The sequence below is a fragment of the Talpa europaea genome, assembly GCF_964194135.1.
Source record: "Talpa europaea genome assembly, chromosome: 11".
Classification (NCBI taxonomy): Eukaryota; Metazoa; Chordata; class Mammalia; order Eulipotyphla; family Talpidae; genus Talpa; species Talpa europaea.
Genome location: NC_140078.1, coordinates 90,627,064 through 90,647,020, shown reverse-complemented (window position 1 = coordinate 90,647,020; position 19,957 = coordinate 90,627,064). Strand labels below are relative to the sequence as shown.

Here is a 19,957-nt window from a genome sequence, read left to right as displayed (position 1 = left end):
GCCTGGCTCGAGGCACCGTCCGCCAGCGCCGCCCACTCAGGATTCCCCTCCCCTGCCCGGCGCGCCCCCGCCTAGTTGGCCGCGCGCCGCGACCGGATCTTCTCGAATTTCAACACAAAGGGAATCCTCGGCCGCAGGAAGTGCATCACCAGAAAGAGGGTACGGGGGCGGGGAGAGGGATGCTTCCCTCCCACTCTACACCCCCGCCCTCGCGGAGCCCTGGGCAGCCGTGACGAAATCTTCAGGGTCCCCCTAACGCCCCGCGAGCCCGGAGAACTCTCACTAGAACCCCCCCCCCCCCAGCGACAGCAGCGGGGGGCGGACGTGCCCACCGAGGCCCCGAGCTCTGGGGCGGCGGGCCCGCGAGCCGCCCCTCGCCAGAGACCTCACACCTGTTCGCACCCCTGCACCCCCTCCGCTTCCCTTGCGCGCGCGCCTGCACCTGGGCTGACCCGGGTCTTTGCAGCCCCGGGCGCTCAGCTCTCCTCCGCGCGCTCCCTCCCGTCCAAGGTTCTCAGTGGCCGCCCCTTTTCTGGTGGCCCCCCTCTACTCCCCGCGACGCTGCGCCCCTGGCTTGGGCGAGGCTTTCCCGGCAGCACGTCGGTGGCGAGGGAGTCCCCGCGCGCAGAGCGCAGAGCGCAGGGAGCAGCCACTTTCGTTTTCCGAGACACCTGCCGTTCCAGGGACTCGGCGGGCTCTTCCCCCCAACGCTGCCAGTCCAGGGGGGCGCCTCGCCGTCGTGCGGGGATTTGTGGGGACGCTCTGTCACAAGGCAGCCTCACTGTTTTCACTTGGGTTGTATTTTGCAAAGCAATAAAAACAGCCAACTTTTCTAGAAATGTTTTACTCACATTTCACCGGAGCAGGGGCAACCATCCGCTGTCCATATAAAGCTAGCATTATTTTCTTTTAGTTTAGACATCCTTGGGGAGGCCGATGGCACTTGGGGAGAGGGGTTGGAGCTGCTTCTCGATGCCCGGGAGCAGAGGCCGAAAAGCCCCGCGCTTCGCCCACTCCCCGGTGACAGCCGCGCGGGGCTCACGCACCTAACTCGACGCTGCGGGCTCGCGTGGCGGGCACTGGCTACGGCAGGTGCGCAGGAAGGGGGGCGCATCCCCCCAGGGGCGCGGGGCTGCCCCAGCTTTCTAGGACACGACCCGGGGAGAAGGGGGGGGTCACTCCCTCCTCCCCTGTTGCAGGCGGAGGCCGGGTACCTGCCCTGACCTGTCTCCTCCCCTTCTCCAACACCACACCCACGGGACTCCGGTCTCCCTGGGAGAGGGACGGAGCGCGAACAAAGGGGTCTTTGTTCCCCGGCTCCCCGGGGGTGGGAGTCGTGCTCGCTCGCATTTCCCGGCGCCCCAGAGAGCGGAGGCTCGTTGCCTGCGAGCCTCGCCCAGCTCGGAGCGCCGCCCTCCACGACCCCTGCGCCCCCGGGCAGGGCGCGGCGCCCCGGGCGAGCGCGGACTCTTTGCGCGCGGGAGGGGTGGGCGCGAGGCTGCGCGCGGTGGCGCCCGGCGGGCACTGCCCCCCGCGGAGGGCCGGTGGGGGGGGTTCGGCAGCTGGTGGAGGTGCAGGAGGCGGGAGAGGGAGCCTGGGGCGGGCTCCGGGAGCGCTCGCGGGGCTGCTCTCGCCAGCGCGGCGGCGGCTGCAAGTCGCTCCCCCTCTGCTTCCTCCCCCTTTCCTGGCACGGCCCCGTGGCCGCGCCGGGCCCCCTCGCCTGCCGTCATCACGCTCCCTTTCTCCCTTTTTGGCACTTTCCTGTCGAACCATCCTTCTGGACAAACTTTGATGGAGAATTTCACACCACGCTGGAAAAATGCCGGTTATGAAAGGATTATTGGCGCCCCAGAACACCTTCCTGGACACCATCGCCACCCGTTTTGACGGAACACGTAAGTCTTGCACTTGGACGAGTTGCATGGTATTTTTTTGCAGAATGATTTGTCTCGGATAATTACTTTCGCTCCTGCCTTCTCTTTTGCACCAGCGGAGTGAAATTCCTTCTGCTCTCGCCAAGGAGAATTTTTTTTTTTTCTTTCCTCTCATGGTTGTGTGTGGTATTATCACTTTGAATGGGTGCACTTGCCTCCTTGACTTACTGGGTTTGTAGGGCTGGAAAAAAAAAAAAAAAAGCCTTAAGAAGCCCAGCGCCCGTGGGGACGGCGGGACCTGTGTTTCGGTGCCTCTTTAAGGAATTGGGGATAATTTTATGATGTGAAAGTGGGATTTGTCCATTTTGGTGCGTTGCCACCTCATCCTTCTAGAGTTTTAAGGCTCCCTCAAAACAGGGAGAGTTTGGAATGGTTTTTCTCCGTGGAGTTTCATTCCCTGAGGTTTTTTTCCAACAGGCATGAGTTCCTATCTGAGTTTAAGAAGATGCAGATAAAATCAGGATTGCCAAGTGTAAGCTGGCTATAGAATTCTGAGTGTCGTGGGATGGTCAGGATCTTGGTTCCTGCCCTTAAGCTAGAATAGCATACCTCTCGATTCTGGAATCAGCTTAACACCAGAGAACAGACCTTGGAGAAAGACGACCTGGGCATCGTAAAGCCTGAACTGATCGCAAGACAAAGTTTAGATTTTTTTTTTAGGGCGAATGTTATTGGACGTGTAGCTTGATTAAGCTACAGGTTAAAAACAAAGCCAGGCTGCTGTTTGGATGCTGGAGACGGTGCAGAATCATCTGCGAGTTGTTCTCTTTCAGGACCACGGCCAGGTCCCCGTTCCTTAACCAGGCTTCTCAAGCTCTTTATTGGAGCCTGTAGAACTTCCCAGAAGGCTTTCGCCCTGTAATTAGGAGTCTGTACTCTTACCCCCAACCAGTGCTCTCTGTTGGTTTCACTATGGATATATCCACACCTTTCTCACCTGATGTTGCTTTGTGTGTTGCCTTTTACACAAGGCTCGCGGAAACTCATTTATCCTAGAGACTTTTCCAGTGGTTGGAGTATCATTTTTTTTTTTTTATTGTGACTATATTTCTTTGGCGCTGAAAGAAAGGTCACATCTAATTCTATTTCCACTCCAGTAGTCTAGATACACACTCTTATTATGGAGGGGAGTAAGTCCTGGACTTTTGCTCTGCAGGAGTAGTTGGAAAAGTTTACAGGAGAGAGAAATGAAGTGTTTACTTGATTGTGTTCAGTTTTTATTTTTGACATCCAATTTAATCATGGTAGATAGTGTGGATGTTTGGTCACTTCTGGTGTTATTTATCTTTACCTTTGGCCACCCCCTCCCCTTTTTAAAATATATTTCACGTATCAAGGAGTTAGAGTGAAGTGCAATGCTAATATTTATGTCTTCCTTAGATACTAACAAGAAAAGATGTTGTTATAAATCTTCAAGTCCCTGCCACTGCCATCACCTAAGCACCACACAAAATCACCACTGCTGTCTTTAATCATGCCTGGTTGTGGATACTGCTACTTAATTATGTGAGACACTCGTCAGTTTTGATATGGATGTTTATTCTTGAAATTATAAATTTAAACCCAAAAGGTTTTAAACATTGATCCCAAATGCACCCATTGAAAATGAGGTAATTGGTTAATAGTAGTTGCTTATCTCATTGTCATTTGATGTTGAATGGAGCGCAATGTGTAGTGAATCACCCCAGCACAGCCATGGAAATTACTGCAGTGATATATTTAGATATCAATTACTAATGAGGGCCTTTGCATCTTCAGTGTGTTGATACCTGAACACTTTCTCTCAGTATAACATGTTAAGCTGAAGGCATGCAGAGAAAGATGGGCATACAAGTAGATTGCACTTTTTGTATTTTAACTGCATATTAGTAAAATAGAAGATTCAATATTTCAAAACCTCATTTTGAAAGACCATCATCACATATCACCATTTAGAATTAAAAATAAAACAAAACAGAACAACAACAATAACAAAAAACAACCTTAATACTGCTGGAGGCCAGGCTCAATCTGTGCTCCACCAGGTCTGGGGGATTCCTGCAAGGAACCACTTTGTATAGACTCAATGTGAAAATTAATGAAACAGATTTCAAAGTGAAGTGCAAACATAAAGGTTTACTTTAACAAAATTTTGTTTACAACATTTTATGAATACCCCTCGTCCAACACATGCTCCTCAATGAAAGAGAATCATATCTTCTCATTTGGTTTTTGTTTGACCTACAGGATGGCTTGAGCAATTGGAAACTTGAAAAACACTTTAAGCAAATTGTAGCCACAAATTTTGCTTAAGTAGAGTCCTGAGGTCACCATTTCCTCTGCTGATATTGAGTTTACTTTATCATGACATCTTTTCTGTCTTGACACAATTATCAAGTGTAATTACTATACCAGAATCACTTTTCCTGTGATCGACATTCTTCTGGTGACTTTTTATAATAGTCATTCATTTTTTTGTACCATATAAAACGTTTCAGAGTTTTACATTTGTAAAATTTCCACCCACCCAAATGAAAATGATACTAGAAAATTAATAATATATTCAAAATGTAATTTTTTGCTTGGTACATTTCTGCCTTAATTTGTTAGGTATATTTTATTGTCATAGTTGTTTCTTATTTAATTTTATTTGGGACAATTCTGATGAAAAAATAAGAGTAAACAGTGTGAAAAACTACATTGCTAATTTAACCACTACACAGTGTTGTTAGTGCCTTATTGATTTAATATTATAATAGAAAAAAGTAAACCTTAAAATATCACCTAAAATTTCTCCTGGGAAAATAGATAGATGACAATAAAAACCTACAAGATAATCTTACTATTTTATCAGTTGAGATTATTATAGAGAGACATAAAAGAAATATTAATAATATTAATAATATATTTTATCACCAGTGATACTTAACTGTTTTACATGTTAGGATATTTTCCCATTTATTATTAAAGAAATGAGCTTTTCATCAGAATTGGAAGGCCACTGTGGATGATTGCAACTGTTTTGTCCTCATATATAGTTTAATTTTTTAATTAATTTATTTATTTTTTAATTTTTTCCCCCAAAGATTTATTTACTTATTTATACAAGCACTGGGTACAGTCAGAAGCGCAGGAGGGTGAGAGAATTCACCAGAGCCAGAGCAGGGAGCAGAACAGGCAGAAGGACCCAAGCACACTGCTGAGGGGAGCAGTGGGCGGCAGGAGAGGTCTGCGCGCCATGTGGGACCCTCCTCTGGTGGCCGGGGAGCAGCAGGGCATCGAACCGGTGCTGCAGAGGCTGTGGGCAGCTTTGCAACCCAGTGCTCAACTGCTGCGCCACCGGGGAGGCCCATATATATAGTTTAATTTTAAAAAAATATTGGAAAGTATAAATCTTTCTATAAAAGATTACTCATATATATTTTAGAAATATGTTTTCATGATTTGTGTTCAAATGAAGTGTAGAAAAACTAAGAATCTTGTAAGTATTGATTATATAGCCCATTCATGGGGGGAAAAGTAATTCCAATGAAATTTTTTGACTCATTACATGTAGTCATCCTCTTACCTGAAACACTAAAACACACGCGCACACACACACACCCCTAACGCCATGAACTTTTTATAGTTCTTTTCTTTACATAATGTATTTTTTTAAACTCTTTTGAGTAGACATTTGCTTTAAGTACATGAATATTAATGTGGATAAAGTGAAATTATAGTAAGAAAACACATAAGTACGTATTTTTAAACTATTAAAAAAAATTAGTGCAAATACTTGCCACAGGCTACCATTTGAGAAAAACACATTTTTGGAAGATATGAAACTTTCAGAGAAGTGTCAGTTTTCAAACATAATGGTGCATTAACCCACATATTCCATGTCAAATTTTGAACAGAATACTTCTTCCTCTTTGTGGTTATTGAAACAAGATTTAAACTTTAAAGGAAGTAAATCTAGTCCAGTGGACTCTAGCAAGGAAATTGCCAGTCATAGTAATCAGAATAAGGGTGGTGTAGAAACGACTCACATTTGCAAATAATTTATGTACTGCTATTAGCTTATTCAAAATGGTCCAAGGAAATTTGTTAAAATCTGAACTACTTCCTTTACAGAGGCTCATTTTTTTTTCATGTTAATGATTTCATGAAAGTGCATAGATCTCTTAACATTAAGAGCATAGAGCAAAGAGTTATCATGTACCTTGTGCTAAGAAGGGGAGAATAAGGTAGGATAGTGAGCTCTTCATATCCTTTCCTGGGGTGAACATCATCAAACACATTTAGCCAATAATAAAGAATTTCCTATGGGTTTCTTTCCTATGGGTCTGTCTGTAAATGGTTACTGCATGAAAACATTCAAGGCAGTATATAGCATACTCTCTCCCTACTAATAGAAATTTATAAAGATTATTTTTTAAGGGCCTCCCCAGTGGCACAGCGGTTGAGCGCTGGGTTGTGAAGCTGCCCGCAGCCTCTGCAGCGCCGGTTCGATCCCCGGCTGCTCCCCGGCCACCAGAGGAGGGTCCCACATGGCGCGCAGACCTCTCCTGCCGCCCACTGCTCCCCTCAGCAGTGTACTTCGGTCCCTCTGCCTGTTCTGCTCCCCGCTCTGGCTCTGGTGAATTCTGTCACCCTCCCTTGCTTCTGACTGTGCCCAGTGCATGTATAAATAAAACAAAACAAACAAACAAACAAATAAATAAATAAAAATACATGCCTCTTAAAAAAAAAAGATTATTTTTTAATTTTTATTGTCACTCTGTCTCTTTTATTCTTTATGCTTGGGGAGCTAGATCCTGTATTAGTTTTCTTTTCTAGGAAATTGCCACAGGAAACTACCATGAACATAGTAGGACTTATTAGCTCACATTTTCTATGGGCCAGACATGCAGACTGAGTCCTGTGTTCAGGCTCTTACAAGACAGCAGACAAGGTTTCTGTTGGGGCTCTGGTCTCAGCTGAGGCTCGAGGCCTTCTTCCTAGCCCATACATAGACTGGCAGGATTTTGTTCTTTGTAGATTTTATTCTCTTGTTCTTTTGTTCTTTCAGGTCCTTGTTTTCTTGCTGCCAGCCATGGACTCTTTTCAAAAACTAGAGAGTGCCCTGGGGTTTCTTGCTATGCGGCATTATCCATTAGGTTGTATTAAAACTTAACAGTTTCTTGAGACCAGCAAAAGTGTCTTTCTTTTTAGTACTTGCCTAACTCAGTCAGCCCACCCAGTATCATCTTTGTCTTGATGAGCTCAAAGTCAACTCCTTATGGCTCTTAATCACATCTATAAAATACCTTCTGAAATCATTTATCCCATCTATGTTCAAGGGGAAGGTTTTAATGGGATGTGTACACAGGAGTTGGGGATTTTGAGAACCCTCTTAGAAATCTACTATAGATGTGTTCCCCTTTTTGTGCTGTCAGACAAAACCTGGTGTGCTCCAGTTTGCTCTGCCATGAAGTAAGTCTACTGAGCAAACTCTGTACCTCTGTGTGAATGTAAACTCTGCTGCATATGCACTTGAAGTCTCTGTAACACAAGGTCTAACTCACGGGAAGGAGGGCGTTCCTTCACATTGGTGATGGCATGTGAGCAAACTTAGCCCAAGAGGTTTCTGTTCAGCTGTGCTATTAGATTCTTTATTTTGTGGTGTAGATGTTATGTGGGAGATACTGGAATATTTTCAGAGCACCCTATCTCTTGACAGGGTGGCCTCTCTTTCCAGATGAGAACTGTTCCCTGGAGTCTGTTGGTCTCAGTATGGGTAACTTAGTCTGTGCTGCATGGGGAACCAGTCCAAGAACATGGCATCTGCAAAGAATGATCCCCAAGCCAGGTCCTGGCACTCTGAGGTGACTGGGCTGATTACACCTTATTACTAATTAACTTTCTTAACCAGGCCTGTTTCTGGGCCAACTATACGGGCTGTTTAGAAACAGTGTTTTCCCCTCTTTCTCCTGCCTCTAACCATGTTTCAGATTTAAAAACTCCCCACTGTGTATTTGCACACTGAGGTCAGTTGCCTGTGTCAATCTGAATAATGTTCTTTATTTAAACTTTATTCCAGTTTTACTGAAATATAGAAAGGAAAAAAGAGAGAGAGAAAGGAGTGGGGAAGAGGGAATCCTTTATTTGCAGCCTTTTGACTTTGTAGTTGAATTCTTACAAGAATTTAACACAGGGGTTTCCATAACTTCCCTGCAATTAACTAAATATTTGATTTACAAGAATTGGTTTATGTCTCTTCCAGAAATGCAGTTTTTGATGAGTCGGATATACATATAAGAAAAAGTTTATTGTATAGTCTTAAAAATATCAGATAATTTTGTTTTGATATCAATATATAGAGAAAAATGTACAACTGACATATTAAAATGTGCCCAATATAGTTTTTGTAGACTCTGGTATTTGATATCACCTTTAGACCAAAGGTCATAGTATGTGTCCTCTGCTGATAGGAGAAGCATGCTGAAGGCCCTGAGCTACCAGTTTGGGGGTTATCCTAGATGCAAAGTACTTATGGGAGGGTCTCTCTGAAAAATCTTTTTTTATTCATTTATTTATTCACTCAACCATTCAATCATTTATTGAGCTATATTTAATCAACTAGCAATATATGAATATATGAATATATATGCTAGGATCTTTGTGATAAATCAGGTTTCGTCCTTCTCTCAGAGAGGGAAATAAATGTGTGCACAAATTACCATGATGTAGCTGGAAATGGATAGAAATGTAGGCGGTGTAGACATGGAATATCTTTAAAGTCAAAGTACTTTGCGTATGAAGCCATTAGAAGTAAAAGCCACACATCTTAAAAAAGACAAGTATGGTGCCTTCTATGCCCAGTTTATGAACTCTCAGCCTACCCCTATTTCACAGCAGAAATGTCAACCTTGAAACCTATGATGTTTCTTCTTTCTACTTGTCTAATAATGCTTTTCTACTTGGGCAGGTTTCCACAGAAGGCAGTGGAATTCATGGGTTCTTCATTCTCTTACAAATGTCTGTTTTGCTCAGGGAGCTAACTTTCTCTGACCACACAGCTGAGTACTCTTGTCCTGCAGGGCAGCTCACCCCTGTGTTGCACTATGAAATTATGCCTGTGGAGAAGAGAAAGAATTGAGGGTGTGCTAAAATTCAGTCTCTGTGAAGTCAGTTGGAGAAATGCCATCAGTCAAAGGTACAGAATTGCAACTACTGCAGAGATAGAAGGTTCACCCTGGCAATGTACATTTGCTGACATAGTCGAAATACTAAGTTTTAAAATGCATTTTGGTTTAACAGAGCCTGCAAAGCAAAAAGATGAGACTAACTTTACCTTCAACATAGTTCATATTTAGCAACTGGAGCAAATGAATAGCTTTCTCAGAAACTTTGAATAGTCAAATATAGTTCTTGGCTTATAAATTCCCTGGAAGATCTATTTTGCTTTTCTTTATAGCTTTTAATGCAACTGTCTAGCTCCCTTAAACCCTTCAAAATTCACATGTCCCCAAATGAACTAATAATCTTTTCCAACCTATGAAACCTATTTGTCCTCCTGTTGTTTTCTGGCCCCGTTATTGGCATTAACTCCCACCCATTTCTCCAATCTAGAAATCTGAGTCTGCCATGCCTACCCACACAATTAATTGGTTAAGTCGTGGAGATTTTACTTTAGAAATGCCCTCATTTGGCTCCTCATCTCTTTCTTCATTGTTCCTGCTTTAGTTTGGAAGCCGTTTCTTATCCACATGAATGCATCCTTGCTTATCCCACTTGCTCTGTCTTCAGTCTACATTGTCAACAAGGTGGTTTTTATTAAAATCAATGTGATCATTTAACCACATAACCCTCCTCCTTGAAGCTGCCCCTTGCTATCTCTTGGAGGTTGTCCAAAGTCCTTAGTGTCATCATCTAGTTTTAAGATGACTCAGCAATCTTTCCGACCACTGCCTCCCAGGCTGCAGACATAGTCACCCGAAATCTCATCATCCATCCAGCCGCCAGGCCTGGCCCTTCTCTTAGAAGTGCTTTCTATGAGGCTTCAAGTAGAGTCAGATGACATCTCCTTGCTTCCACGTTACACTGCCCGGACATCTAACCAGCTCTTCTATGTGCTCGAATTATATGCTTCCATACTTCTGCACTCAGTGATCAACAACTTGAAGCCCCGACTCTGTCTGTATGCATTTTTGTTTCCCCCTTGCTTAATGTTAAGCTTGGAACCAAGTATTTGATCAATAATGTTTCTTTGGGGGCCTTCCTGGCGGCCTAGGGGTTAAGTCTCAGCGCTATCACCATGATGGCCTGATTTTGGTCCCGGGCAGGAAACTATTACTCATGGCTTCTCAGACTTCTGCTGTCTCATGCACTGCTCCCCTCAACAGTGTATTTCAATCAGTCTGCCTCTTCTGTTCCCCACTCTGGTGAATCCTCTCACCCCCTGTACCTCTGGCCTACACCCCAGTTCTTCTACACAAACTAAATAAATAAAAGGCTTAAAATAAAGGAATAATTCCTTAAAAATATAAATTAAAAATAATGTTTCTTTGGGTAAGAGAACTTTGAATTCCTGGAAGATCTGAAGTATTTATTAATCATCTTTATTTCCCTTTAGGTAACTGGTCGTCCTTCTATTCAGTATTATGTGATTAAATTTACTTTTGAAACATAATTCTAGACTAGTTTCCAGTTCTTCCTTTTCACATGATTCAAGTGCTAATTTCTTTTATTAAACTCGAATAATATGGGTTGCCATTTGAGATCTACATACACACCATGGACATGCTTTATCTCTTTCTGCCACTGCCCAACAGCCCAGCCAGGGGAAAGGCAGCTTGCCTTTTTGTTACAGATACAAAACTAAAGCTTAGAATTTTTCTACATTATCACACTAGCCTGTGATTTTTCTACTATGTCACACTGTCTCTAAAATGTGTTTTTTATAGTCATATAAACATTGGGGCAATCTGTGGTATCATTTCAAGTTTCTAACTTGCAAAAAAGGGATTTCTGCTTTAAAGTTTTTAGTCATTTCTAGTTCATATGCTGTTTTTTCTTTTGATATATTATGCTTTAAGTACATGTCATTTAAAGAATATTTTTAAATTGGTATTTAAGACTCATATCTGGAGCTACTAAATGCATTTACTGTGCAAAGCAGTTTTGCTCATCAAAGAAAATCTTCATCCATTTTTTTTAAAATAAAAAAGTCCACTTTCTTTGAGATTTTGGAGCTTAGAATGGAATGTCTTCAGAACTTTCTTGTGATTTTTTTTTATTATTATTATTGTCAGGCTAATCTCTTTATAGAAAGTATCCTAATTCTTACAGCTTTTATAGTGATATCATTTTGGATTTTTACCTTGTTAGTGTCTTACAGAGGAAATTCTTTTACCTATCTTGAGTTTGCTTTTACTGGGGGAAATATATTCTCCATTGTTAGGTTCTGTTGACATCTTTTAACAGAAATTATTTACTTTTTCTCTATAATGAACTTAGAGGAAGAAATAAGAATACCTGTCTCTCCAACTCTCAAATCAAATCTAAAGGTCTGTTTTTTTCCTTCAGGTTTTCTTCTGTTCTATTAAGTGTTTAGGACAGACCTCCTTATTGTACTTGTCAGTCCAAATGAGTTTCTGATTCTAGTTATTGAACTCAAGGGAACAGAGCCCGTAATACCTGTCAGTCTTTCCATGATTTATTTGATTTACTAGAAAAAAAGGATGCACATAAGAAGTCTCAATGTTATCAAAACGTCAAATGCCCAGTTAGACAAGGAATAGACTGTCCTTAAGTGCGGTGTTCTGGCTATTCCTTTAGTGGAGAAATAATGTAAAGATCAAACTGGTCATACTTTTAACCTTAATACTCGAATGTATGTTTTCTATTTCGATTCCAGGACTGGTAGAAAAGAATGGAGTTTTTCCATTGTATCTTGGATTAAGTTACCTTTCAGTCATCTAAAACTGAGCTTGCTACTCTCATCCAACAAATGTGTGGTTTCAGGTTTTAGGATAGGGAATTAATAATCACCAATAATCACGTGTCTATCTGTACAGTGCTTCATCTCTTATAGTGTAGTGTTGTAGTGTAATTTTCCAAAAGTCATAAAAGTATTTGAAAGATACAGTAAGAGCTAATATTTGCATAGACCATTTTCATATATTCATTTTTTATTTCGTTACTTGAACTAGTAGATAAGAAGTGAGTCTATTATAATTTTAATGTACTTTTTTTAAAACTGTAAGGAAGCAGAGCATTAATATATTTAAGGTCTATTTGAATTTCCCTTTGTGGGCACTATTTTTCCCTATTCATTGCCCTTTATTAATTGGATTGTTGGTGTTCTCATTTTGACATGTATATGAAATCTTTCCATAGTAAGAAAATGAATATTAGTGATGTGAATTATACATATTTTTCCAATTTTTGTTGTTTCTTTGATTTTTGTATCAAAGAATTCATCAATTTCCCTTTTGTGATTTCTATATTTTATATGTACTTGGGTGCTTTCTATTCTGAAATTACTTAAACAATACATCTTTCGTGTTCTATCATTTTTTATTAGTTTTACTTTGTATTTGAAATTTTCCTTCTTCATTAATAGGGTCTATAATTCATCTATTGAGTATAATGTAGGGATTAAAATTTGTTCTTTCTACCTTCCTAGTCATTTTCCTGATATATGCATTACTTTATCCATCCTGATTCTTGCTATTTTTTGACTTTCTATCCCATTCCATTCATTATAAGAGTTTTATGATATGTGTTACAACTCTTATTTCACTATTTTTTTCTCCAGAAATTTACTTGGCTACTTAATAGGATCGCCATATGAACTTAAGAATCAGATTCACTACCTGAAAAAAAAATCATAATGGTATATTCAGTGCAATATTCTATAGGAAAAAGTAAAATATTTATGATGTTGAAAATTCATCAATAACCAAAATATATATCATATCCAAAACCTGGCTATGTTTTTCTATCATTTATACCTTTTTGGAGATTTCTCCATAAAGTTCTTGCACTTTTCTTGTTTATTTTACTCCTAGTATTTTCATTTTTGCAATTACTAGTAAAATTAATTATTGTCTAACACTCTTTTGTTTTTCTAATTTAATTGCATTGGTTTATTTGAAGGCTGCTTATTCCTAGGTGCTATTATTTATTTTAACTAGCTTTTTGACATTTTACTTTTTTATAAACCCTATTGACAGATTTAATAATAATGAACTGTTTTTGAATTCTGTAAATAAAAGTTATTTGGCCATGTTGTTAATTTTACTGATTAACATTTTATTTAGAATTTTTTATTGGGTACAACTTTCTTCAACTTATAATGGAATTCCATCCCCATAAACTTAAAATAAGTTTAAAACATTGAATTAATACTTTATAAACAGTTTAAATGTCCAAAAATTTATTAGTGTGTTCTAAATAGGTTTCATGTTTCCTTTTCATTTTGGCTGAAATATTTAATCAAAGTATTTGATAAACAAAAAACCAAAATCTTCATTTAAGTGGATAACAACTATTGTAAACAAAACTTAAAGACAGGGAAAGATTGAAATATATCATTGGATATGTAAGGAGAAAATTTTAAGCAAACAGCACTAAGAGTATCATTAGATTTAATTGTGAAATTTTTTACTTTTTTGGTAATATTTCAACTTGAACCTTTTGATGAAGCTTCCATTTTCAATTAGAAAAATTTATGTACATTAATGAAATTGAATGCAAATTGTAAAGTGTCGTTTTGCAGCCTATATCTGATAAAACATTTAAAAGAATCATGGAGCCACTTTTGATGATAAATTTTTATATTATAAAAATATTTTTTGAGGGCCTCCCCAGTGGTGCAGTGGGTTGAGCGCAGCGCTGTGAAGCTGTCCACAGCCTCTGCACTGCAAGTTCAATTTCTACCCGGCCAGGGAGTATCCCACATGGTGTGGCAGATCTCTCCTGTCTCACCTACTGCTCCCCTCAGCAGGTGTTTTAGTCAGTCTGCCTTTTCTGCTCCCCGCTCTGTCTCTGGTGAATCCTCTTACCCTTCTGTGCTTCTGGCCTGTACCCCAGTTCTTGTATAAAAATAAAAATAAATCTTTAAAAAAATGCCTTTCAAAAAAAATTACTCTGACTTAGGCAAAATGAAAGGACTTATGGATTATTTGTACTGAAACATTCATAGCTTTTTACTTTTACAATATAATCTGAAGTATTCTCAACAGAGCAAAATTTGGGGGCTGGGGAATGAAATTGCTGGTGTCCTCTATTTAGAAAAAATTGTTTTGTGCCTAAAAGGCATTTCAGTAATTATAGAGAGTATTTTTTCAATTAAAAATTTTAAGACTCTATGATGAAGAGTTCATTGAAGATGTCTGCAATTTCAAATTTACTAACCATAAAATGTACCATTGGGAAAATTACAAGCAATTTTATGAAACAAAAATAATGATACTATCTAAGAAAAAGAGCATATTTTTTCAAGTAATGCCATAAGCTTGGTATGAGACAGATATGGCAAGTATATGACTTAAATATGTGAAAATATTCTGAAGGTAATTGTGCTTAGGTTATTATTTTATATTTTGGAATGATAAGCATGTAAAATTATTTTGCATAATTTGTCTTCTTTCAAAATGGTTAAAAAAGAAAATGTATAGGTTTATTAACATAATAAAACCACTCAAAATAAATACCTTAAAAATTATTTTATTCTTCACTATTAGCTTTTACTGTTAAAGGACTCCCTAAGTCGCCACATGTCACGCTCACCTCACAGGAAGTTTTTCAGGTTGCCAAGAACAAATTTCCTGAAGTTAGATTTCTTATGTCACTTACTTTGTACATTATCTTCTCAGGTGGATTGTGGAATTGGGGAACATTACCCTACAATTTTGAATGTTAATATAAATATTGAAATAAATATTCAGTGGTTTAGCTAATGCAATTTGGTTTTTTTTTAAGATTTATTTATTTATGCATACAAGAATTGGGTATAGGCCAGAAGTGTGGGGGGTGGTGAGAGGATTCACCAGAGACAGAGTGGGGAACAGAACAGGCAGATTGACTGAAATGCACTGCTGAGGGGAGCAGGGGGCAAGGCAGAAGAGGTCTGCTGCACCATGTGGGTGTTTCCCTGGTCAGGGATGGAATTCGTGCTGCAGTGGCTGTGGATTGTTTCATAGGTTGCATCTTAACCCCTTGCACCACCTGGGAGGCACTAGATAATGCAATTTGATATCTCTTCAATTGTGTATGACAGAAAACGTGAACTGGAAATGACCTTGGTCTTTATTGGCCCATGATTGTTCTTAAACCTTTTTATTGTTGATACTTAAAAATGAGGAGACAGAAGACTAGAGAGGCTCAGTATTTTGTCCCAAAGCTAGTAGATGAGACAGCTGGGCTTTTACTTTCATTCTTTAATTGCAGATTCCATGTGTTTTATTTCAATGAACTGATTTTAATTTAAAAGGAGAAGGGAAGAGAATTGAACAGCCATTAACCTAATACTATGTTTGGTGTTCTCACCTGTATGCATTTATTTAATCTCTGCAATACAGGAAGATAGATTCCCCCCCACCCCACCTTATGGCTATGGAAATTGAAGTTCAGAAAGGTTGAATTAATTGTCACAACCACACACTTTGCAAATAGTGAAGCTGGACTTTATACATAGGGTTTTGACTACAGCAGTTTGTGTTTAATAAAAAGACAAAATAACTGAATCTAAGCTGTAAGATGTACATTTACATAAATAAGATCTTAATGGTCACTCTTGACGTCACTTTGAGACACATTTTCATGCTATTTAAGAACACACCATCTGGGAAACTCTATTCAGAAAGTTATAAAGTGGCAATGTTTTATCACAGTATTTAGTGGATTATTCAGAAATTTCCCTCCCTGGTAATAAGTACCAAAAGTGCTTGTTCTCACATGCCGGGCATTCATAACCCACTGGTGTTGCAGATTGCGTGAGAGCTACACCACAAATCTACACGTGTGATCATTTTCCAACAGATTCAGAGTTACCTCTAGAACAATGTCATACCAACTGGCATATTAAAATGCTTCTGGTCAGTCAGTGGTTGCTTAGGAATGGAAGTGGTTTGGGGAGGGGGTGGAATTTAAAAAGAACATGAGAAAACTGGGGTATGATGAATTTGGTCAGTGACTTGATGGCTGTGATGGTGTTTTGGGTGTATACATCGAATAAATTATCTAGTTATGCATTCGTAATATGTGCACTTTGTGTATGAATTCTATTTTAACAAAGCTGTTCAAAATGCTTTCCTGCATGGTAGAGGGTAGAGTTACACCCCCAAATCCTAGGAATGGCAAATTGTCTACATTAAATCTTATCCATCTTTCAGCCTCTTAAAGAGGAGCTTTTTCTGGTATATTACTAGTTGTACTGACCCAAATAATTGAGTGAATGAGACTTGAGAAACAAGTAAAATTAACAACCAAGATATTGAAATGAATAATAGGAAATTATTTTAAGAATAAAATTTAAAAAATAAAAAAAAATTTTAAAAAGTAAAATCATATTACAGTTAATGTTGATTTTTTTGGTGATAGTACAGATTTGCTGTTATTTATTTGCCATATTATTTTTCTGCTGATGATTATAGCTCAGATGTTTGGGGGTTCACTGGATCCAGGTTGAACTTAGCCAGATTGCTTTGAGATCTTGCTTGGACTTGCTCATACATGTGTGTATTTTCACAGATTCTGCTCCTGTTGGGACTTGGCCACAGAAGCTTAAGTGGGGAGCATTTCTAGCCCATATGTTGCTTGTCATGCTGGCTGAGCATGATCCTTTAGTGATGAAAGAGGTGCAGAAAAGTCAGCCCAATGACATAAACAATTCTCAAGCCTTTGCTTTTGTCACATTTATTTATACCTTAGTTCAACTAAGTCACACAAATAAATATAGATATGAGGATAATGTCCCTCCCACAGGGAGTGGGTACAGAAAGTTATAGGCCAAAGGAAAGTTGGAGCTGATGACAAGATGTATCCCACTTTCCTTACTAATGTTATCTTTGGTTGAGAGGAAACCCATGTTTCATAAATAAAAAGTTACTTCTTTAAAAAAAAAGATCAGTTGTGTTTATTTTCTTTGTAAAATAAAAACCTGGTATGTTGACATGACTTTTTATTTCCTTACCTGCCCTTAAAACTTTAAATGAATATCACAAAACAGAAAACCTATGATGCTACTTGTGAAATCTATTAAAATGGTACAAAAAAAAAGAATTCTTAATATTTTTATATAATGGGAAGTTACACATGCAAAAATCCCCTATGATGTTTCATTATGTTTTGCATAGCCAGCCTGCTTTTCTAAAAAAGTTATCTAAAAGAGGATAGTGTGTCTTGCTCCTAGAAAGTTCCTAGTATGGTTAGACTATCAAATGTGTTGTGGAAGGATGAACTTGCAAAATACAGAAAATTTCCTGTCTCAGTGTAACTTTTCATGAAATGAAGGACCTTTGTAGTATTTATAGAATTAAATTTAGTTAAATTATTTTGCTGGAATGCTGTCAAACAATGAACCACCCGTAGGCTTAGGGGTGACACCCAGAAAGGCAATGGATTTCTCTGAAAGTCAAGTCAAGGATGGAATGGCGCTGACATGTACTTATAAGCTCAACACTGGACTAAAAAGCATCAGGGATGTTAGAGTCCTTAACGGGAGTTAAGGATTTAGGTCCTTAGGGGTCTTCTCGCTGTTTCTGTAATGAAGTCATCTATGTGTACTGTTGGACACAAGGTGAAAGTTTATATAATACTTCCTAGTCTGCTCTGTGGTAAGTCTCTTTTATTTGTTCTGCACAACCCAGTAAGGTGGACAGGGCAGAAATTTCATCCCATTCTGCTAATCAGGAAATGAGTATTACTGGTTTATATTTTCTGAGCAGATGAGTGACAGAGAAGTGGGTCCACTTATCTGAATTGTTACTTCTGTTTTAAAATTATGCTTATTGCTTCTAGAAAGGGTTGTATGGGGGAATTGCAAAGATTTGCATAATAGAAATTCAAAGGCATTGAAAGCCTAATGTAGATGTGTCCTGGCTAATTCAAAATTTTCTTTTTGTAAATCAAAAAATCTGGTAGATTTTTTCCTGCTCCTTCAACAGAGAAGATTATGCATTGATTATTCTCAAACCCTGAAATGATTCTCTTTTCCCCCTTGAAATAAAATATGCCTGAATTATTATTTTAAGGACTTTTTACAAGTAAATATGCTCTTGTTAAATTGAAAGTATTCAAGGCATGAGAGGTTCAGAATAGGATGGCAATCCAATTACCACACCAGAATTGTGCATTTTTCTATTCTTATTGATTAAAAAGAACAATTTCATTCTTTTTTCCTAACTTTTTTGGTAAGAATAGATTCCCATGCAGTTATTAGAAGCAATTCACAGAGAGACCATATACCCTTCATCCAGATTTCCTTACTGGGAATGTCTTTTGAGACTATAGAAGAATACACAATACCACAACCAGGAAATTAACATGGACATAATTCACCCACCTTTGGAAGACTGGACCATTTGTGTGTATGTGTGTGTTTAGTCCTATGCAGTTTTATCACACACATAAATTTGTAGAATAATGAGAAAATAACTTCATCACAAGGGTCCTTCATGCTACCCTTTCATAGCCACAGCCTCCTCCCTCCCTCCTGCCTGGCAACCACTAAACTTTTCTCCATGTCTATAATTTTATTATTTCAAGAACATGATAAATAAGGATAATACAGTAAATATGAGACTGACCTTTTTTACTGAGCATGATTTTCTTGAGATCCTTCCACATTAATACTTCTGCTAATCGTTAATTATTTTTTATTGCTAAATAGTATTCCATCCGTTCATTGTCTAACTCCATTTTTTTTCTTTTTAACACTGTATGAAATGGGCTCTTAGAACTTGCAACTTTAAAGGGCTAGGATGATTTGTTTGAATAAATTCCTCATGCTTTGAAAAATGCCGAAACACCCCCAAATGCCAATAGACTTAACAGCTGTAAACCTTATAAAGACCTTACGTACTGCCTTGGTATTTGAGCAAAACTGCAGTCACACATCAGCTGCTTTCAAATATGAAGGGTGAAGAGTAACAACTTTCACGGAAATATTTAAAGAAGGTGCCTCATTAACAAGTTTTCTCAAAAAAAAAAAAAACCTGGAGATGCTGCATTCTCATCTTTCAAATTAAAACAAATTAAATATAGTAATTATCAGTTCAAAGACTTCGTTGTTGAAGGGATTATTTTAGAATTGGTTTTTTAACCCATCTTGCAGCACCTGAGGGCCTGGTATGCACTTTATCTAACTCCCCATCCTGTCCCCCAGCCTCTCAACTCTGAAATCATCTATTTTGTTCACTAACATTTGAATGAGCTTTGCTTTGAAAAAAGTGTTTGTGTCTGAAAAGAAAATTTAAAAACATCAGAATTGTCACCTAAACATGATGTAATCGTAACTGTTTCACTGAATAAGCCCCTTCCGCTGACTCACTGCTGCTTCATAACAACTTTTATGGAGTCAGTCCTTTCTTTTACGTGGGGGAAATCTAGGTCAAGTTCTGGGACATTTTTGGTCAATTTTAGGTAATGAAATGATCTATCGGTTACTATAGTTTTACTTAATAAGGTCCTATGCCATGTAACGGTTTCTGTCTTCCTCTGACATGACAGCTTCTTCCCTCCCCTAGCAGAGGTGCAGGTAGAAGATTAAGAGATTTGGGGAATATTGTGAAACCAATTACATGGCCTCCTCGACTCAGCTTCAGGATGCTCAGAGTTGAATGTTCAGCCTTCCTTAAGCAAGTTTACCAGGTCTTGTGGCAGATATTTTAAGTAAAGATGATATTCTTGGGCACATATTCTCTTTCTTATTCTTCCTTGTTCTCATTTCCTCAGCCATTTATTTATTTCTATAAATTATGTATATTTTCATGAGCCCTATGAATAATTTCTTTTTGGAATAAGTCATCATATAAATACTTAAGCTTTAATTTTAAAAATCTGAGGTTTTT

The 19,957-nt window shown here is 39.0% G+C and overlaps 1 protein-coding gene across 1 annotated transcript in view; it reads left to right on the top strand.

Moving 5' to 3' along the window:
- Positions 1-1,819: 1,819 nt before the first annotated feature.
- Positions 1,820-19,957, top strand: part of KCNH8 (potassium voltage-gated channel subfamily H member 8) — a gene marked incomplete at both ends in the record, with an annotated part of 247,880 nt that continues 229,742 nt past the window's right edge. The window contains one exon of the mRNA XM_084247027.1: positions 1,820-1,895. Within this exon, the coding sequence (XP_084103153.1) occupies positions 1,820-1,895 (76 nt within the window). The remainder of the gene's footprint in view (positions 1,896-19,957) is intronic.